The sequence below is a fragment of the Aplysia californica genome, unplaced genomic scaffold (assembly GCF_000002075.1).
Source record: "Aplysia californica isolate F4 #8 unplaced genomic scaffold, AplCal3.0 scaffold00142, whole genome shotgun sequence".
NCBI lineage: Eukaryota > Metazoa > Mollusca > Gastropoda > Aplysiida > Aplysiidae > Aplysia > Aplysia californica.
This window is the reverse complement of record NW_004797412.1, coordinates 1,094,553-1,110,257: the sequence shown is the minus strand read 5'-3', so window position 1 is coordinate 1,110,257 and position 15,705 is coordinate 1,094,553. Positions and strand designations below refer to the sequence as shown.

Here is a 15,705-nt window from a genome sequence, read left to right as displayed (position 1 = left end):
CTCACTCTTTCTCTCTCACTCTCTTTTTTTCTCTCTCTTTCTCTCACTCTCTCTTTTTCTCTCTCTCTCTCTCACTCACACACACAGACACACACTCTGCTCTCTCTCTCTCTCTCTCTCTCTCTCTCTCTCTCTCTCTCTCTCTCTCTCTGGCACATTATCTCTCTCTTTTTATTTTAGAGTTGGCTTTGAATATCTTTCTATAGGAAATTAGTGAATCTAATGTATTACCTCATCCCACTCCTTCACGATAGAGGGATAATGTAATTATTGTGTGAATGTTGGTGGCCTAGTGGTGAGGCTCTTGGACTCGCATCCGTAAGGTCGTGGGTTCAAATTCCATCAGAGGCCGACGTTGTGTCCTTAAAAAAGGCACTTTACACAAATTTTCCTCACTTCCCCAGGTCAGAATGGGTACCCAGCTGTACACAGCGAAAGATTTTATCTGTTTTTTAGTGTTTGAGCGCTTAATCAGCTGCTTTCACTGTATGCTTCCTGGGAAGCTGAGAATGTTTCTGAGTGTTCTATGGTCTTCTGGGGTAATGATATGGTGTTAAGTGCATAGAGCTTGCTGTTGAGTGGGGGGTGCGCTATACAAATACTATTTATTTATCATTATTATTATTAATGTCCCTTCTCCAGAGATCCCATCCTAATGAGATGTTGACAGGACTGCGCTACTTTGAGAGGCCCACAAAGGGAGATAATGGAGCCAACCCGAAGGTGAGTTATACAGTTTGTGTCTTGAAATTTTTATTTTTAAAAAAGTTTCATGAACTTGGTCACCAGAGTCTGTGGTGCCGTGAATAGGTGCTTTGCCATCACATGCTGAAGACGTGAGCTTGATTCCCAAGTGGGAAGGGTTTTGTTTTGTTTTTTTTGGACTCGTAAAATGAATCTTCGCCTGTCCCCTAGGACGTTGTATGTGGGGGGGGGGGGGGGGGGGAGAAGTAGCCTGCCTCCTCTATGATCTAAATTTTGTCAATGGGAGGGTAACATATTTTCCATAAAGTCTGACGTAAAGGAGAGAAATGGCTACACAAAGACTATTTTTAAAATCTAGTTGCAGTGAAGAGAAACACATTGTCAGGTTTAACGTCACCTGCCTTGTTCATGGTCTAGATTGTGTTGATTTAGGTGTAAAACTCATACAATTACAATTATAATTTTCCAATTTCTCTTTGACATTGATACATTTTTCAAGGAGTGTCTCCATGTGTACTGGGATACTGTAGGCTATTCCCCCTCTCAGCCTTGATAGAAAGTTTTAAAGCAGCCTGCCTCCTCAATGATCGAAATCATGTTAATTACTATGTCATCCTGTCTTTGACTGAGATGAAGTGTTTTTTAACAAATGTTTCTATTTGTCTACAGTTAGCCCGTGTTGGCCCTATAAGGCAGGGTTGTGTTTAGTTTATAGTTTTAGTAAGAGTAGCGCAGCACCTGCACCACAATAAGGTCATATAAGTGCCGAAGATTAGAGGTGTTACAAGGGAATAAGAGACACAAAAAAAAAGAAGGAGGATAGATCAGGATTATAGATGCTTGACAGGAAGAAAGGAGCAAACCACACCAGAGCACCCTCCGACTTCCTGTGAGGCAGGGTTGTAGTGGTTTGCCTCTAAAATGATCCAAATTGTGTCAATCAGGGCATAAAACACGTACAAAAATTTCAGTGACAATACTTGATTGCAGCCTGCCTTTGACTGGGGCGAGGTGGACCGCAATGCCTTAGCCAAGTGTCTACTGATTGTTTGTCGTCAAGTCAAGGAACATCTGGCCACAGAACCACGTCTGCTGAAACTGAGGTCGCCGACCTACATTCTGGGTAAGTGTACTAGCCTATTGTTGTTTTGGTAAGTGTTTTATGGTGCTCACAACTGGATAAGATCATATGAGCGGGTGGGACACATTAAACATTTTCAGGTGGTAAGAAATTTTAAATTTTGCCTGGATGGCAGCTGAAGCCTACTCATATCGATTTTAGGACCGCTAAGGGTTCTTTAAATGTATGCCACTTGCACACGAGACCTCGTAAGATTTTTTGCCCTTATCCGAGAAGGCTACGTGTTATGTCATACCTACCATGAGATCAGGGGTGTGGCTGAAAGACAGCAGTAAGAAGGAGCCAAGAAGTAGTAGTAGAAAAGCTGCAGAAAGAGTCGAGAGCCCTGAGGAGCGGGCAAAGGGGAGTGGGGGAGGCGCAGAAAGTGGAGATGAAAGCAGATGACAGAACATGGTTAGACAGCAAGAAAGGAGGTGAAAGGAGGAAATTTTAGAGAAGACAATTTTCTGTTGCTGTCAGGTTTCGAACCCAGAACCTTTTGATTGAGAGGTGAACACCGTAACTTCCACACCACGAGAGCCCCTGTGTACTAGTCTGTTGAATTCATGGTAAAAATAATGTATAATCCCCCTTGTCTAAGTCACGAAACTTACAAAAACATTTCCTCATTGGTAAACAATGTCCGCTCTGCTTTTGTCTATTTATTAAGGTCTTGGCTACGTCTTATATGGAATTTCATAGTATTGCAACTATCCACAAAATTTACATATGGACTTAGTATGAGTACCTGCTAGGTACTCCATGAACCGATATCTCCTGTGTGCTTTTTTTTTTTTTTTAAGCTGCACCTTAGTTGAAACAAAATTCTATTTCAGGGGATATTCACGGCAACTACTGTGACCTTGTGTCTTTTGAGAAGGCCTTGTGGCGAATGGGACCCCTGCTGACTCCTGCTTCCTTCCTCTTCCTGGGCGACTACGTGGACCGAGGGGACTACGGTGTGGAGGTACCTTTGTGTTCAGAATGCATTTGATTTTGTGTGGCATCAATGGTTCTGTGGTTAGGCTCTAGTCTCAAACGTAAGGTTGTGGGTTTGAATCCTGTCAGGGGCCCATCATTGTGTCCCTGGGAAAGGCACTTTACACTAATTGTCTTCACTTTACTCAGGTGGGAATGGGCACCCTACTATAGCCAATGAATGATTTATTTAAGTTTGTTAAGGTTTGAGCTCTTAGTTGGCTGCTTGCACTTTATGCTTCTGTTGAAGCCAAGAATGTTTCTGGGTGTTCTTGGGTCTGCTGGTGTAATAATGTAGATTGTAAAGTGCATAGAGCTTGCATACAATTGCTGTTTATCATTTATTATCTTGATTAAACAAACTAAATTTCCTTGCTGTGAACCTCAACTTTGCCTTACTCAGTGGGTGGTTGGCGGGTGCTCTGGAGTTGTTTGCTTCTTCTTTCCTATCAAACATCTATCGTCCTTATCTTCCCTCCTTCTTTTTTATGTTTGTTACTCTCTTGTAACACCTCTAATCTTCTGGTGCTCATATGACCTTATGCAGTTGCGAGCGCCGTAAAATCTCTACTAAAACAACTTTGCCTTACTCATGTAATGCTGCACAAAATAATATCACCGTTTCTCTAACTTTCATTTGTTGTTGAAGTTGTTTTTGGTTTTTTTCATTTGTATGGGTGGGTAAATGGCATCACAGTGACTGGTGTCCTTCTTTACTTTTCCTCCATTGATTTTGTCTGTCTGTCTTGCTGTTTCCCAGCAGTAACAAACTGTTGTTGGTGTGCTTCTCTTTACGGAAACAAAACTGAAGTCAAAACAAAGTCCTTCTCACATTTGTGTTTTCAGGTCATATCTTACCTGTTTGCTCAGAAGCTTTTAGCGCCAAATAAATTTTTTCTGCTGCGAGGGAACCACGAACTTCGAAGTGTTCAAGAAATGTTCCACTTTAAATCGTAAGTACAAAGTTGATTGATAAATGAATGTTTTAAGCCCTCATTAACTCAACTTAGATCATTTAGGAGACAATTAATAGAAAGTTGATTGATTAAATTAAAATGTATTATGCTCCCATTGACATGTGATTTGAATCACTTAGGGGCCGGGCCAAGTAGTGTTTGCAAGACACAGTTTTTAATGTGGCTTCTGTTTTTTGGACAACAGTATCTCTTGAAATGTGGGTTGGCCCGGCTGACGCTACCTGCCTCTTATTTTATTTAAATTGTGTCAATGCAGCATAAAATGTGGATAGTCAATCTCAAGGGTGTTCTTCTACTGGAGTTGAATTCCTTATTAAAACCCAGCAACTGTCTTTTACCTGTGTCTACACATTAGGGTATAAAGGCATATAAAAAGAAAAGTGAATGTCTTTGTATATGTAATTGCAATGACATGGTATGTGTAGTGACAAAACAATTTTAGTCTGCTGCTTTGGCTTCAAAGTTATTGTCACTAAGAGTGGGAGAGACAGAAAGTTTTGATTAAATTGGGGTTTTTGCCCGATATCTCGTATCGCAATACTGCTGAGTGCAGCGAGCGACGCATTTTGCCATATTACTACTTATATAGACAGGGAATGCTGAGATAAGCCATTTACTTGTATTTTGAAGGGAGATAAATGCATGTGAGATTTAAAAAATGAATATTCATTTTATGTATGGTTGGTCGGATGTCGCCACTGGTAGGTCCTTCTTCTTTACTTTCTTTTTCTTGTCTCTTCTTGTCTGTCTTGCCTTTCCTCCAGCACTATATTGTGTCGATATGCTTCTCTTTACTCAACCGAACAAATGGTCGCTTCTAAGGACAAGCGGGCTAGCCCAGATATTGGGGGTTTCCAGAAATCTGGACCTACACCAAAAGTGGGCATTGCCCTACCTATTGGAGAAGTTTTGTTTCATTGGTGTGTATATTTGTTTGGTTATAGAGAAAACTCTCCTGGTCTTTTAAAGAAACTGAACAAGGGGCAAAAACTTTACCTTCAATTTTCTCAAAACAGCATTTTTCGGGATAACCCCCTTGTGCTTAAAAGCAACCAAATGTCTGTCTGTCTTGATTTTTCTCCAGTACTTAATGATGGTTACTGTGTCAATGTGCTTCTCTTTGTTCAGATTCTATGTAAACTTAATGATGTGAAATATTCACAGAGAATGTTTGGAGAAATTTGGGGACAGCATTGGTAATCAGATCTGGGATGCGGTCAACGAGTGCTTCGATGTGATGCCGATTGCAGCCACTGTTGATGACAAGGTCGGTGTCTTTTGTGGGATTATGAGGGTATCTGTTACTTTTCTTACTCAAGTTTGCATTTCTGCCAAGTTTCTTGACTGCTGTTTCTGACCCATGTTGCCTTTCTGTCAGCTTTTCTAACATGTTTCTATTTCTGCAAAGTTCACTGGAACATGTTTTCATGTCTGCAAGGTTTTCCGACTTATATTTTCATTTCTGCGAGGTTTTCTGTTATATACTTTTTTTCTGCCAGGTTTTCTGATACATCTTTGCATTTCTATAAGCTTTTTTTGTGTATGTTTGCATTTCTCCCAGGTTTTTTGCGTCCACGGAGGTATTCCCGGCCCGGACAATGAGGGTGGCTACATTGAGGCCATCAACAAGATCCCCTCCCCCTTAGCCGACCCAGAAGTAGAAAGTCCCCTAGCGTGGGAGCTTTTGTGGAGTGACCCATTGAGGTGAGTCCATCGGATCAGTGTGTATTCGGACATGGCTTCGCCCAAAATAATTTGCCATTACCAAACTGGTAGAAGTCATGTGTAATAAAAATGTGTATGAAGAATGGAACAAAAAATGCCGAGCTGCTGAATAAAGCATTATAGCAGCTTTGGCGATGGTTGTTCTAGAAACTGTTTTTTAAAAATTGAGTACCGGGTGATGTGGGAATCTGGTTTTACGAACTACTCGTTGGCACTACCCGAAAACGAGTGGACGGGTAACGAACTGTCCGTTTGTGAAGAGTAGTTCGCTACTCGCTACACATCGGACAGAGACAACAGTTCATTTAGCTAGACCTGCATGTTTGCTGACAATCGTCTGAAATCCGACAATCGCGACCCGACCCGCGAACCGGCCGATGCTATCGCTAGGCCCGCCTGTATCACTATCAGTCAATGTGCGTAGTGCGAGGCTTGGCCAACTGCCAGCGTCCCCCTTTTTCTCCCGTCGGCTTCGTCGGCACTTTCGTTTTCGTGCCGACCGCCGACGCGCGCACCGCCGACTGCCGACGTCGGCGTTTCCGACATAATTGTCGGAACCTAAGTAGAAATGCGAATACGAAAAAGGATGACAACTTAAATTATCTACTTTCAGTTTCGTGCTCGAGCGGCCATTTTGAATTTCGTTTGTTGACTAATTCAATTGTTCAGATCGTGTGGATTCATTCAAGTCCGACTCTCTTGTTCTAATAGAATCTAGATCTAGATCTAGATCTAGATTTATATAGATCATTATAGACCTCAATGGAGGATTCATATTCCAATTCTATTGTGTCAAACCCTATCATAGGTTGTGCTGTAATCTTTATATTGGTAAAAATAAGCATTTCATCAGGTGCGTGAATTGTTTATTTATTTAGTAAAGATCTAGACTCAGCTGAGTCCCTCTGTTCGGAATCGGATGCGGATTTCTAGTTCAAGGCCTATTCCTATTCGCTTGTTCTACAATATCTAGATCTAGATTTATTTAGATTACTAGATTTCTAGATCTAGATATAGATCTATATGAAGGATTCATATTATATTCCAATTCTATTGTGTTATTGTATCAAACCCTATAGCAATGTAGATGTAAGCCATATATAGATCTAGAATCTAGATCTAGATATAGATCTATATGCTCCTTGTTTGTTTTGGAGTGTGGTTTTTTAAATTTAATTTTTTTAAATTTAGGACTTGATTTGGCCTTTTTACATGAGGCCCGTTGCAGGTTCTTTTTGGGGTTAGGGTTAGATCTAGGTCTCTTCTTTATTGTGTTTGTTGGGGTGGTCGCTCGTTACTTGGATGTTCTTCTTTATGACACCCACAAAGGCTTTTGGGGGGGGGGGTTGCGCAAAATTTTCAGACAATCTGGTTGAGGCTCACATGCAGGTCTATTTAGCGAGCGGGCGGACGGGTGGAGGGAGAGACTCCATGCATTCGAGCAGACGGACGGACGGACGGGAGCGACTCCTTCCATTGCATACAACTTACAACCCCCCTCCCACCCAAAAACATTTTTTTTAAATTTAAAAAATCACCCTCCTGCCTCACATTGCAGCTAGGCGTTCATGGCGGGAACCCCCCCCCCGGCCTTTGCGATAATTGGAACGTACACAGTGTGCCCCACGCGCCGAGTATCTCGTCTGCTGGAGTTCGTCCGTTTGCCTACCCTCCAAGTGAATAAAATTGTGGAGCGGACCCAAAAAACGAACTGACTTGAGGCTTGAGGTCCGCAGTCCGCTCGCTGAGAGAGTCAAATTGTGGAGCGGACCCAAAAAACGAATTGACTTGAGGTTCGCAGTTCGCTCTCATGGCCGTCCGTTACCCGTTCGCTCTGACTGAGTCCACGAGTAACGAACCTGTCCGTCCGCTCGCCCCATCTCTACCGTGTCCTGATTTTAGTGCCGATATTTGTGGATTTTGTATATATGTGCCAACATGGTGCAGATTGTGAGGCTTCAAGAAAAAGAGGAATTGTATGGAATGTCATGATGATGATGGACCGCTATGAGTTAACTCCTAAGTGACTGCTAAAGAGTTACTCATATCCTGGCAGTGGCCCCTTCAGGACCAGTGATGAGAGAACTGGCTTTGAAGAACTGTTTTTAAAAAGATACCTGTCCCATTTTCTGTATCTAATCCAGTCTCGAAATATTCGTTTATCTCAAGTAAATGCGTTTCATCTGCTAAGCTCTTGTATGTTAGAACCAAAGTCACTCTAATCTTTGTGATGGGTACGTTTTTTCTTTAAAAAACAAACCCAATATAGTTCTCAGCCTTGATGTTTACTGATTTGCCAGACACATGTTGTTGTTTTTTTTACTCTTTTCCTGCCCTAAATAACCATTATTGTGCCTTTGGGCTTCTCTCTTTACTTAGATAAAGAAAGCGCTTGGTGGTTGGTGAGTGCTCTGGTTTGGTTTGCTCCTTCTTTCCTATCAAACATCTATTGTTCTTGTCTCCCCTCATTTCTGTGTTTGTTACTCTCTTGTAATGTCTCTAATCTTCAGCTCTTATGTGCCTTATTTTGTAGGCAGGTGCCGTAAAACTCTTAATAAAACTAAACAAAAGAGCGTTATCATGTAGGTGTGCTTCTTTTTTTTCTTCTCATTAGCTTTGATATTGCTTCTCTGACCTTTCTATAATAAAACACTCTGCTTCTTGCTATTCTGCCTGCCTAAGTTGTTTTGATTCCAAGCTAGGTTTCTGTCTTTTGACCGTCTTCTGTTAGGTCTTACCCATTCATCTCTTACTAGGTAGCGTAAAAACGGCCTTGTGGGCACTTGCGAGCATGTGGTATCGGTGACGTCGGGGTAATTCAGATGGCTGTTTCTTTGCTCTTTCACTATAAAATACCAAATGCTGTACACTTTGTAAAAGTTCAGCTTTTCCTCGTTTCAATGGTGTAAGTTGTTTGTGTGTCCAATTATTAGGAGCCGGAGAATCGCCGTAGAAAGCGAAGCCCCTCACGGTCGGAATGCGGGATCGGCCTGTTTAAAAATTGACATGCGTGCATTCCAATGCTTCGCAGAAAGATTGATGATTAAATACCGCCTTTTCATTGGCGCAGAACTGTAGAGCTGTGGACGGGCTCTCCCGTGGTATATTTTTGGCCTTTGGCGTTTAAAAATACTGTCAAAGTTTTCAAAGATAATTTTTTACCCAAAATATATAAAATACCGGCTCAAAAAAAGGTACCAATAGAAAGGTCAGTTCATTTTCTATTAGAATATAGTCATCAGTGTGGAATTATTTTGCCTCAATCGTTCCGCGAAACTCGGAAAGTGTGTGACCCCCACGTGGGGAGCACTCGATACACTACAGTATAGAGCCAACTCGCTGGCCGCGGGGGCTGGTGCGGCACCGGCCAGTTCAGTGTTCGGTGTTTTTGTCGAAATAACGACAGATCATCATGTTTGAGGTGATAAAATGCTGATTTGTAATGATCTTACAGTCTCAAAAAAAATATCCATTTTATAGTGATTGTACTTGTTAATGTGGAAATGTTTGGTGCTCTTGGTACTCTTTTATCATCTGTTGCAGCAAGTGAGTGACTTTAACAAATTTGATCAAATTTTAAACAGCTGCCATTTTCTTGAAAATTGACTGAGACGTTAAAGAATGGTACCGGAATTCTCCGGAGATGTAGGCCTTTTATATGGAACGGATAAATTTGGCGTACAGCTTCTTTAAAAATTTAGTTTCTGGTACCTACTCTTACCTTCTACATTTTTACTCAAATTGAAATGAAAACCTTTCCCTGCACTAAATTATGGTTTTTCTGGATATGTTTCTCTTTCTTTAAAATGGAATGTTCCCCTGCACTAAATAAAGGTAATTGTGTTGTCCTTTTCAATGCTCAATCCAACAGTTATTGTGTCAATGTGCTTCTCCTCACTCAAACTGTCTATCTGACTTTTCCCTGTGCTAAACGACTTATCGTATTGACATGCTTCTTTGTTTTTTAAAACAAACTTTTTTCCAATGGTGGTTGGCGGGTGCTGTGATGTAGTTTGCTCCTTCTTTCCTATCAAACATCTATCGTCCTTATTCTGCACTTTTATGTCCTTTTAATGTTGCAAGTAGCGTAAAACTCTTTAACTAAAATGAAACTTTTTTACCCCCAAGCAGCAGTTCAGACAACCTGACAGATGCCACCATTGAGGAGCTGAAGGACAACCACGGGTTCACCTTCAACTCTCGCCGAGGCACCGCCCACTTCTTCAGCTGTGAAGCTCTGTGTGCCTTCTTGGAGCGGAACGGCTTGTCTCACGTCATCAGAGCACACGAAGTGCAGGAGGCAGGGTTCAAGGTCTGTGTCTATTTATGCATTATTTTTGTTAATTTGATGAGGAGGCAAAAAAGAGATGGAGTGGGGGGGTTATCTTACAATCAAAATATTTGTCTATCCGCAGATTAAAAATTCTTGTTTGTCTGCAGATTTAAATTAATCTTCGCAGGCTTATTTGCTGCAGAGAGTAAGGCTTACAAATTGAATTTTTGCTCTTTAAGCTGTGTGGTTGCTCTTGAACCATTGTGAATTGAGATTCAAAATTTAACCCAAGTTTAGATATGGTCCGTTCCTATTGGAAACGGATGTTAAATTCGAAGGTTCCACCTCCTAAATAACCTAATACAGTTGATAAAGGCATGGAACCCATACACCTAAATTATATAGTCTTTGCTTACATTGCTGTTCTATTGCCATGGGACCTTTTCTATGTGAAGATTGGGATGAGGTCTAATCGCTAGCTACATGATTCAACTGCCTAAGTGACAAAATTTTTGAAAATCTCTTTTTGACTCCTTTATGTAGTACAACCTTTACTACTCCTAATGTTAAAATCCCGAGTCTGCAAAGTGTTTCAGTCCTTCAGTAAATCCATCGCCTACATCTCACCGGTCCCCAATTTCCAAGTGATTCAACCGCCCAAGTGCCAGTTTTGCAGCCCAATGGCTCCTGGGCAGTTGAGTCACACAGATTCGGTGGCTTGTTGAGGTGTTTACAGTGCTTCCACTCTTCCGTATTTTTCCGGAAATCCGTACTTTCTGCCAGTTCTGTACTTGTCCCTCCATCATTATCTACTCCCTCCGTAAAAAAAACTGCGACAGTGCAGGACTGCTGAAATTCCGTACTCGCCTTCGTATCATCTTGTATAAGGTATGGATATTTACGGTAATTCTCTCGGCAACAAGTTAACCTTAGAAACCTGCCAAATTGCGCATTTCCTGCAATCGGACATTATACCGCTATGTCCCAGTCCCATGCATTCATTGCGTGTTGGTCGGCAGTACATTTTTTACCTGCAGATGGATCAAAATCTGGCAAACCTTTTGTGCCAACTTCCTCCTTTCTGTCATTCACTCATTCCTTCTGTCTATCTTCGGATTGTTGCCGGGGCTGGAAAATCTGCGCGTTGAAAAGTCAATTTTTGTCAATTGCCACCGCGTCACTCGGTGGCAATTGACGCTACCATTTTAAAAAGCTGCTGACTTTTTATCAGCCTTTTTTCTACTAAATTTTGATTCTCAAACTGATTTGTCATGAGGATGGTTAGAGGGTGGTACTGGTTTGTCTTTCTTCTATATTTTCTGTTTAATATTTTTGTCTGTAAGCCATAGTTTTTTTCCAAGCACTAAATGACCGTTATATTGTCGATGTACTTCTCCTATTCACACAAGTACACCCCACCCTCCTCCCCCCGCCAAAAAAAATGTATTGAAATTGTTTAGGGTTTTTTTCACCTGTATTTATTCGGCAAATGTTGCTTTACAGACTGATTATTCTTTTGTGATTTCCTTTCTCTGTCAGGTTCAGCAACAGGGCAAACTTCTCACCGTCTTTTCCTCGTCTCGCTACTGCGGGGGCTCAAATGAAGCAGCCTGCGTACTGGCAGACCACTTTAAGCTCCGTCTCATCCGTATCGACACAGCGTAGCCAGCCTCCTGTTTCTGCTGTAGTGGTACTGAATTTTATATCGGATTTGATAGGGCTTCATTATTTGTTCATGAAAATGCTCTCTCTTACTCTGGCATCTCATAACCCCCTGCAATCATCTCTGCGCGCCTCCCCTCTTTCTATTTCTTCAGCTCTTTGTCTCTTATTCTTTTTCTCATGCTCCCCCCTCTATCTGTCATTCCCTTTTTCTCTGTGTCTTTCTTGCTCTCCATATTTCTGTATTATGTTTCTGATTGTTATTTGTCTCATTTTTGTTTTCTTCTATCATTGTTCTTTGTGTTCTTAATTTTCTCATTTTCTTTTACCTCTTCGAAATAGATACTCTCGTTTTTCTTATTCTGATTTCTGTAATGTCACTTTAGTCTATGACATGAGCTGTGCTTTTATACAATTTTTTGATGAATACATTATTAGTATAACTGTTTAATCATAGCTGATATACTCAGTCGGCTTTGACTGTTTTATGGGGAACAAGATGAAAAGAAAAGAAAGATTTACACGCTCACTCACATTCGTAATATTACTCATTTCCATTTTACTGTCTGTGGTTTGTAGGTGAGATTATCTCCTGATGGGTTTGCATGCTTTTTTTCGTACAGTACTTTTCAGTATTTGTATGATCACACTTGTTCTGTGTTGAATATGGCCATTTTATTGCGTACCCACTGTGCAACTACATGTGAACATTTTTACTGTCTTGCCTTTTATTCCTAAGACCCTAGTCTAGTTGTCCATTCCATATGAGGAATTTCATTTTTAATGTGTTAGATTTCGTTGTGTGTCCTGGGGCATACTGCAATACACAGAGTAATGACAGAATTTTAAAACAGTACTAGTGGGTGGGGAGGGGAGGAATTGTTTAAGGGATGCTTGCATTTTGCTGCGTTGTCTTTTTATTTTGATATCTCTTCTCTCTGTTGTCTTGATTTTCTCAAACACTAAGTGACCCCTTACATACTTCTCTGCTCCCAAATAGAAGGAGAGAGAAATGAGAAATATGACCTTATGCAGTTGCGCACGCTGTAGAACTTATATTAAACTGAAGAGCGGGGATCTGATGTGGTCTGCTTCTTGTACTCTTTTCCAGTGTTACAGTATTATCCTCATGGGTGATTGGAGGGTGCCACTGATATGTGCTTCTTTTAAAAAAAAATGTTTTTCTGTTACAGTAGTCTCCGCCTAAGATCCCGGTGCTCGGGAGCAAGGAAAATGCGGGATCTCAGGCGAACCGGGATCTTAGCCGAATGGCCAGGGGGATGAATCCTCAACAACTCATAGTCAGGCCCATAATCTGAATATGATCTTCCCTTACGTTAAAATGAACTGACGTGACTCCTGGGCACTAAAAGTTCTTTTCAGAAGTCAGTTTTTCCTTTGTTTTTTATTTGTTTGGGGGCGGGGGGTGGGGTTTTAAAAAAGTACTGTGTCCGGTGGGATTGGGAACCAGTTGGTATTGGGAACCAGTTGACTTCAAGCAATGCCCCCCACCAAAAATGTATTGTTTTCTCTCTCTAGCGGAGTTCCCCGCCAATATTATGATGCTTTATAAATCGTGTTGTGACCACACCGACCAAATTTTAAAAAGATTAAAGGCAGGTTCACTGCCAACAGATGACCCCATTACTCAAAGGCGATCAAACTGTCCTCGAGTATAGGCGCCAGTCTGTCAAGGAAGTTAAAGCGCAAAACTGAAAGACGAGAGCGATGGTCGGGAAAACGTTAGCGTCTTCGAGTTCACAGTTTGATGGAATGCAGTCTGATGCTTGCTTGTAGACCCTCCACACCTAGTGTGTGATGTAAGATCAGGCGGATGGCTCAGGTGATCGGGGAAAGCAAGGCATCGATGAGTTCACACCTTAGTGCGATCCTATCTGGGGCAAACATTGTAACTGCTTATCGACATTTACAACACAGGTGTGACCGCTTTCATGGAAGTGAATGATCCATGAAGCAACGGACCGTACAATGATCGCACATTTTCACTATTTGGTTGATCAGCTGAGAGCGCTTATGTTTCTTATTCTTTTCTTAAATAAATAAACTAAATTATGACCTGAAAAGTGGGATCTTAGCCGAATGTAGCTCCTTCTGTGCGGGATCTTAGGGGTGACTTTTACATAGTAGAAATTCTGGGTTTTTTTTTAAAAAGCGGGATCTTAGGCGAAACGGGGCCATAAGCGGTGGGATCTTAGGCGGAGACTGCTGTATTTTTTTCTGTGTGTCTTACTTTTTCCCTGTACTAAATGTGAGGCGTGCTGAAAAAACGAGTTACTTCTCGCAATCCAAGAATGGAGGTATCAGGTGAAAATCGACACTGGGGTCGGATGGATAGTTTTTTAAAATTGATGCCGTTTTCGTCAAGTCTACTGTGTACTTTTATTATTCCATACTTACAAATTGTACGAACTCCACCTATAAAGTTGATGAATCAATTTCCGTACTGTTAAAATCCGAAATGTAACTCGTTTTGTAAGCACACTTCACAAATGACTGTTATCATGTTGATGTGCACCTCCTTACTTAAACCAAAGCTGTTGCTTGTTTGTGGCAAATTATGACCCATGCAGAGACGACTTGAAGAGAACTACAGTTCAGCTGTATTTCTCTCTTCCTTCTCAAATTACAAAGTCTCGTTTTATGTGCTGTTATTTATTTAACATATATATATTTAGATGCATGTAAGTCGTAGAGAAACATTATTTTTATCGGAATGTGAAATACAAGAGGAAACATTATGTAAAAATTATTTATATTTTTAGCTCTGTTTTTAGAGCGATGATTTGTTGGCTGAGCTTGTTACTTTTAAGAAAATAGACTAACAGAAGGTAATTTTCAAGGGTTCAGTGACAACTGATTGTGTGCATGTCAGTCAAAGCTGCCTTACCTGTGCCCTCATTTTGTTTTATTCTGACACCAAGACCGATCTATGAATTTAGAAATCTGTGACCCTTTGAAACTAAATTGTCCCAACTGCCAAAATTGCCAAAAATTGAGGAGATGAAACAACAGTATGATTAAATAACGTTATATATTTCTTTTTACAACTCTCACTCACACGTCTAGCATAAAATACGAAAAGGAAAGGTGAAGTGGTAAGTATATTAGAAATGCCAGGCGGCTACAATTTTCAGTTTTACTTTTCACAAAACAGTGGTAATGGCACTTTTGACTTTTGGTTTTCAAGATTCGGTTTTGGCTTCGGAAGAATTATTTTGAAGGAACTTGAAATTATGAAAGAGCAGGCTGAAGAGATCCAGTTTTATCTTTATTGTCTTTTTACTCCACGTCAGTTTTATGTAGTTTTTAAAAAAGATTCATTTTATTCTCTTGATATATTCAGCCAGTTTTACTTTCATGAAAATTAAGGGATATTTTTTTATGGACTTTAAAGGTGATATAATTGTATAAAGAATAAAGGAAATATTTCAAAGTGACTTAAATATTTATCGTAAATATTTGTTGTACTGTGTTCTATGGGCATTATTAATTACAAAAGTTTTGCGCACAGTGCCTGTTTTTGGCAGAATTTCTATTTTATTAGATCCCTCAGTATTGTGTATTGTTCTGTGCTGTCATGAAAAAGTGCTGATTTTTATGTTTTTTCAATTTGAAATTGCATAAAAATCTGCAATTGGGAAAACGAATACCCCCCGGGGCGGTGCCACTGACTGAAGTGTCTTTTGGCCATTCCCAAAGGGGGGACATTTCTCGTTCTAGTGCACAGTAGAATTGTCAATGGGCTGATCTAACAATGTCATGCTCATAACTGTGCCTGAACTACAACAGGGAACTGCTGCTTTTTCTTCCCTAATCCTTACTATTATCATTTTCCTCTACTTCTTTTGTATGTTTGTCACACTCTTGTGACCCGCTATTTCCAGGGTGCCTTGATAGTCGAAGCAGACTTTGTGCTGCTGAAGCTAGAGAGGTGAGCAGAGTGAGTCTGATTCCCTGTAAGGACTTCTTTGTTGACATCCACCCCTTGGCGCTCATATGACCTTATGCAGTTGCTAGCGCCATAAAACCTCTACTAAAAACGAAACAAAACTAAGGAAAAGGAAGCTGCTGCAAAAATTTGATTTTTTTGGACGCACATTCAGAGTGTACTATCATGCCCTGTGAAGGGAGTTACAAGCATTAGATTCAAACATATTCATTTTTTAGATTGTAGGAACGTAGTGCTTTGTATGCCATTGTAAAGCTTAAATACCTCTTTCCGTTCTATTGTTTTCATTTGAGAG

At 40.7% G+C, this 15,705-nt stretch overlaps 1 protein-coding gene across 2 annotated transcripts in view; it reads left to right on the top strand.

The window, feature by feature from the left end:
* The window catches only part of LOC101848881, a 31,664-nt gene extending 19,047 nt beyond the window's left edge, over positions 1-12,617 (top strand). For both annotated transcript variants that reach the window (XM_005096935.3, XM_013081711.2), the window contains exons 12-19: positions 643-723; positions 1,696-1,828; positions 2,662-2,792; positions 3,650-3,756; positions 4,945-5,047; positions 5,342-5,484; positions 9,637-9,817; positions 11,318-12,617. In XM_005096935.3, coding sequence (XP_005096992.1) covers positions 643-723; positions 1,696-1,828; positions 2,662-2,792; positions 3,650-3,756; positions 4,945-5,047; positions 5,342-5,484; positions 9,637-9,817; positions 11,318-11,443 — 1,005 coding nt within the window. In that variant the 3' untranslated portion in view covers positions 11,444-12,617. The remainder of the gene's footprint in view (positions 1-642; positions 724-1,695; positions 1,829-2,661; positions 2,793-3,649; positions 3,757-4,944; positions 5,048-5,341; positions 5,485-9,636; positions 9,818-11,317) is intronic.
* The last annotated feature ends 3,088 nt before the right edge of the window (positions 12,618-15,705 follow it).